At 44.7% G+C, this 4,153-nt stretch overlaps 1 protein-coding gene across 1 annotated transcript in view; it reads right to left on the reverse strand.

Annotated features, from left to right (window-relative positions):
- The window catches only part of Ndufs2 (NADH:ubiquinone oxidoreductase core subunit S2), a 22,998-nt gene extending 19,681 nt beyond the window's left edge, over positions 1-3,317 (reverse strand). The window contains exons 1-2 of the mRNA XM_005348799.3: positions 3,192-3,317; positions 2,292-2,398 (exon numbers count right to left, since the gene is read on the reverse strand). Coding sequence (XP_005348856.1) covers positions 2,292-2,398; positions 3,192-3,286 — 202 coding nt within the window. The 5' untranslated portion in view covers positions 3,287-3,317. The remainder of the gene's footprint in view (positions 1-2,291; positions 2,399-3,191) is intronic.
- Positions 3,318-4,153: the final 836 nt, after the last annotated feature.

Consider the following 4,153-nt stretch of genomic DNA (forward strand, 5'->3'; position numbering starts at 1 on the left):
AAAAAAAAAAAAAAAAAAATCAGTAAACCCTTTCTGTATTTTGCAGGGGTTCTGTTTCTTTTGGGGGTCTACTAGTGAAATATTGCAAGGGGGCAACAAAAAACAAGGAAACAAATAAAAAAAAAACAAGCAAAAAAAGTGACTATATGAGCTAGACAACAACAGGGACCCTAAGAGAGACATACATGGATCTAAACTACATAGGATGCAGAAAAAGACAAGATCTCCTGAGTAAAGTGGGAGCATGAGGATCATGGGATGATGGAGGAGAGTCATCTGTTTTGTGTTGATTTCATTGGTTAAATAAAGAAACTGCCTTGGTCCTTTAATAGGACAGAAAATTAGGTAGGTAGAGTAGACAGAATTCTGGGAGAAAGAAAGCCGAGTCAGGCAGTTGCCATGATTCTCCCACCTGACACAGACGCAGGTTAAGATCCTCCCTGGTAAGCCACCTCGTGTGCTACACACAATATTAGAAATGGGTTAGATCAATATGTAGGAGCTAGCCAATAAGAGGTTAAAACTAATGGGCCAAGCAGTGTTTAAAATTTCCTGGTAGTTATTTCGGGTAAAGCTAGCTGTGCAGAGCTGGGCACATACACAGCCCGCAGCTCCTACAACAATGGGAGAGGGTAGAAGGGGAGAGAAGAGGAAAGGAGGGGAGCAGAGAAATACAGTTCAATAAAAACAATAAAAAAAAGAAAATTAAAAAAAAACTGACTAGAAATAAGCCAAGCTAAAGCCAAGCATCCATAAGAAAAAAAAAAAAGAAACTATTGATGAAAACATATGCACCTTAAAAATTTAGAGTTGGTCAGGACAGAGAGATACACAGAAAGGTAGAAGGGAGAGACATTCAGTTTAAGGAGTTTGGTTAGAGATGGTGGAGGAAAAGGAAGGAGACTTCTGAGAAGTTGGTAGAGGAAGACGGTAAACTGGGTGCTTTCTCTGCCTCTCTGACCTGGCAGACATTCACCCTAGCATCTGGCGCCTTAGTCATTGCTGATCCTGAATCTTTATTAAAACTGAACAACTGAGATTTTGTTAAAAACAACAAAGGACACCAGGTAGTGGTGGTGCACGCCTTTAATCCCAGCACTTGGAAAGCAAAGGCAGGTGGATCTTTGAGAGTTCAAGGCCACCCTGGTCTTCAGAGTTCTAGGACAGCCAGGATAGGTACACAGAGAAACCTTGTCTCAAAAAACAAACAAAAAATGACAATCATGGTACCAACGATCAAAATGAAAGATCAAGAGGAAGAGTAGTTCTAGCACTTAAGAGGCTCAGATTTTAAGGCCAATCTGGACAGCAAAACCCTGCTTCTTTCTTTTTAAAATTTTATTTGTATGAGTGGTGTGTGCATGCCTGGTGCAGTTGGAGGGCAAAAGAGAGCATCAGATTCCCTGAAAGTGGAGTTACAGATGGTTATGAGCTGCCATGTAGGTGTTGGAAACTGAACTCAGATCCTCTCAAAGATCAGCTAGTACCCTTAACCACTGAGCCATATCTCCAGCACAAGACCCTGTATATTTTCAAAATACAAAAACCAAAAGAGCTTAATTGGTCGGGTTTTGTTTCATTATTGTTTTATTGGCAGCTCTCTGGATCTTTTCCTATTTTAAAGACTTTTGTTTTGTTTTTCAAGCCAGAGTTTCTCTGGGGCTTTGCAGTCTGTCCTAGAACTCACTCTTGTAGACCAGGCTGGCCTCGAACTCACAGAGATCTGCTTGCTTCTGCCCCCTGAGTGCTGGGATTAAAGGCGTTTGTCACCATTGTCTGGCTATTTTTTTAAAATTTTATGTGTATGGGTGGTTTGCCTATATGTATGAATGTTCACCACCAACATGCAGTTGCCTGAAGAGGCCAGTGGATCCTGTGGAACTGGAGTCATGGGTGGTTATAAGGCACCTGATATGAATGTGAGGAACTGAACCTGGGTCCTCCGCAAAAGCATTAAGTGCTCTTAACTCAGCCAACTCTCTAGCCCCAAAACACCTAGTTTTGAAGGGGGGGAGATGATTCTACTTAAATAGGTTTCATTCAAATGCTTTTAGGAAACCCATGTTGTCCACAAAGAGATAGAAGTGTATTGAATCTGGAAAAAGCTGACATTAATTAAATACTGGCATGGACCTCTCAGTGTTAATTGAGGACGACTGTCATTCCTTTCTATCTCTAACTAATAAACCCCTGCTATTATCACTTTATGCCTGAACCAGAAGGAACCCAACAGCACTTTAAAAAATCAGCCAAGATTTCGATGACTCGAGACAGCAGCTCTGAGCACTCACCATTCCAAGGAGGAGGCTTCCAGTGGGCTGTTTCCTTGGAGGGGTACATGACAGCTCCCGCAAACTGCTGTGCCCATTCTATATCTGGCTGCCATTGCCGAGCGCCTCTGAGGAATTAAAGATAGACCCTATGCAAACAGCACGAACCATGTGCTTGGTTCCTCTGTCCCCATTCACTGTTTTTCAAAAATGTTTTTAAATTTTAATTTAATTACCACATTTCTCCCTCCCCCCCCTCCAAACTCTCCCATATGCCCCTCCCCAAACTCCTTCAAATCCATGGCCTTTTTTTCACTAATTGCTATTGCATGCGTTCATATATTCGTATATGCATATATGTTCCTAACTATCCTCTTCACTCTTATGCAGATGGGTCCAAAGAAGGAAGGCCTGTATTGCAGGGCTGAACTCTTCAATGTCATAGTGCAGTTTTGGACACACAAAGCTGGGGTCCAAGCATGAATACGAATGTTGAGAACAGCATTTGGTCATGGCAAATCTAAGATTACTAAGAGAGAGGAGGGAGGGAAGGAGAACGGAGAGAAAGAAAATGCAAACTGGCATATGCGAGCGAAAGAGAGGAACTAGGGAAAGAGGGCTCGGCGAGGAGGGGTCTCCCTTCCGATAAGAAAGAAGGTACGCTCAAATCATTAATTTGTAAGGCAAGGTCTTCCGCCTCACCTATTTCGCCTCTGGTAAAACAAACTCACCCCTCCCCCCCTTGCCCCATCCTCCGTTACGGGAGGGACACTGTATCAAGGGACTTGAGAAACCTGGCCTGCGCAAGGAGGGACAGAGGCCTGGGTCATTCTTTCCTCAGGGGTCACAGGGCCCTTGAGATGTCCTCAGACTCGAGAAATCCTAGTTTTGAAGAGAACGCAGGAACGGCCTCCTCCTCACCTGCTGGGCTGACTCGGCAGTCGGACCCCAGACCCGGGCCGCAGCACCTGAGCCCCGACACCGCGGAGACAGCACACAGCCCTCAGTGCCGCCATCTTTCCCGGGCTGCAGATCGTAAGAAGGAGAACCGGGCGGAAGTGAATCCCGTGCGCCTCCTTGTGGGCTTCTCTTCTATTGGCACAATGGAGCCACCATCTTGGAAGCTGGCAGGGCGGTCAATTGCGAACGCGACAACATCCGGATTTCGCTTCTCCGGTTCACTTGCGTTTAAATAACTACGACTGCAGTCATCTTTAGTAAGGGCGTTCCTCCTGCGGCTTTTCTAGGCGTAAGAGAAATTAACTGCTCTCTCCTGAGGCAACTCCGCGGTGAATCCCACACTTCGCGCTGAGTCCACTCCCTGCACTCGAATTTACTTTAAACTGCGCTCCTTCTAGGACTCCGCCGCACACTCTGCAAAGGTGTTCCTTCACTATTCCTTTCCATCTTCGTCATCCTCCTGCGGTAGTCCTCACGGCTTTCCGATTTTTCTGAAGGCTCAGGTTTTGAGAACGGTCCTTTCTTTACGGAATCCAAGAGTTAATTCCCAGATATCCGAAATCAGAATTATGAAAAGGGATTGTAGATAAGTGTAGTTGGGTCTGAGAGCTAACCAAAACAAAAAGGAATCGAAGGCCAAGACCACCAGCATTGGTAGTGTCGTGCAAATGGAGATCCTCTGTCAGTGACCCTTATATCCCTACGGAATCACAGATTCAAGAAGCGTTCTTAGTGATAGCTGGTACCCTACTTCCATTCAGGACAATCTCACCCTGCCACAGTCCTCCTCAGAAGGATCTAATAACATAGAAATGTAATAAATAATAACAGGACTCTGGGCCTAATTCTGTATGGACAAAGAGTTTTCCTGCCCTGGAGACTGATTTTTGTCTCTCTTTTTTCTTTCTTTCTTTTTTCTTCTT

Source organism: Microtus ochrogaster, chromosome 6, assembly GCF_000317375.1.
Source record: "Microtus ochrogaster isolate Prairie Vole_2 chromosome 6, MicOch1.0, whole genome shotgun sequence".
NCBI classification, from domain to species: Eukaryota; Metazoa; Chordata; class Mammalia; order Rodentia; family Cricetidae; genus Microtus; species Microtus ochrogaster.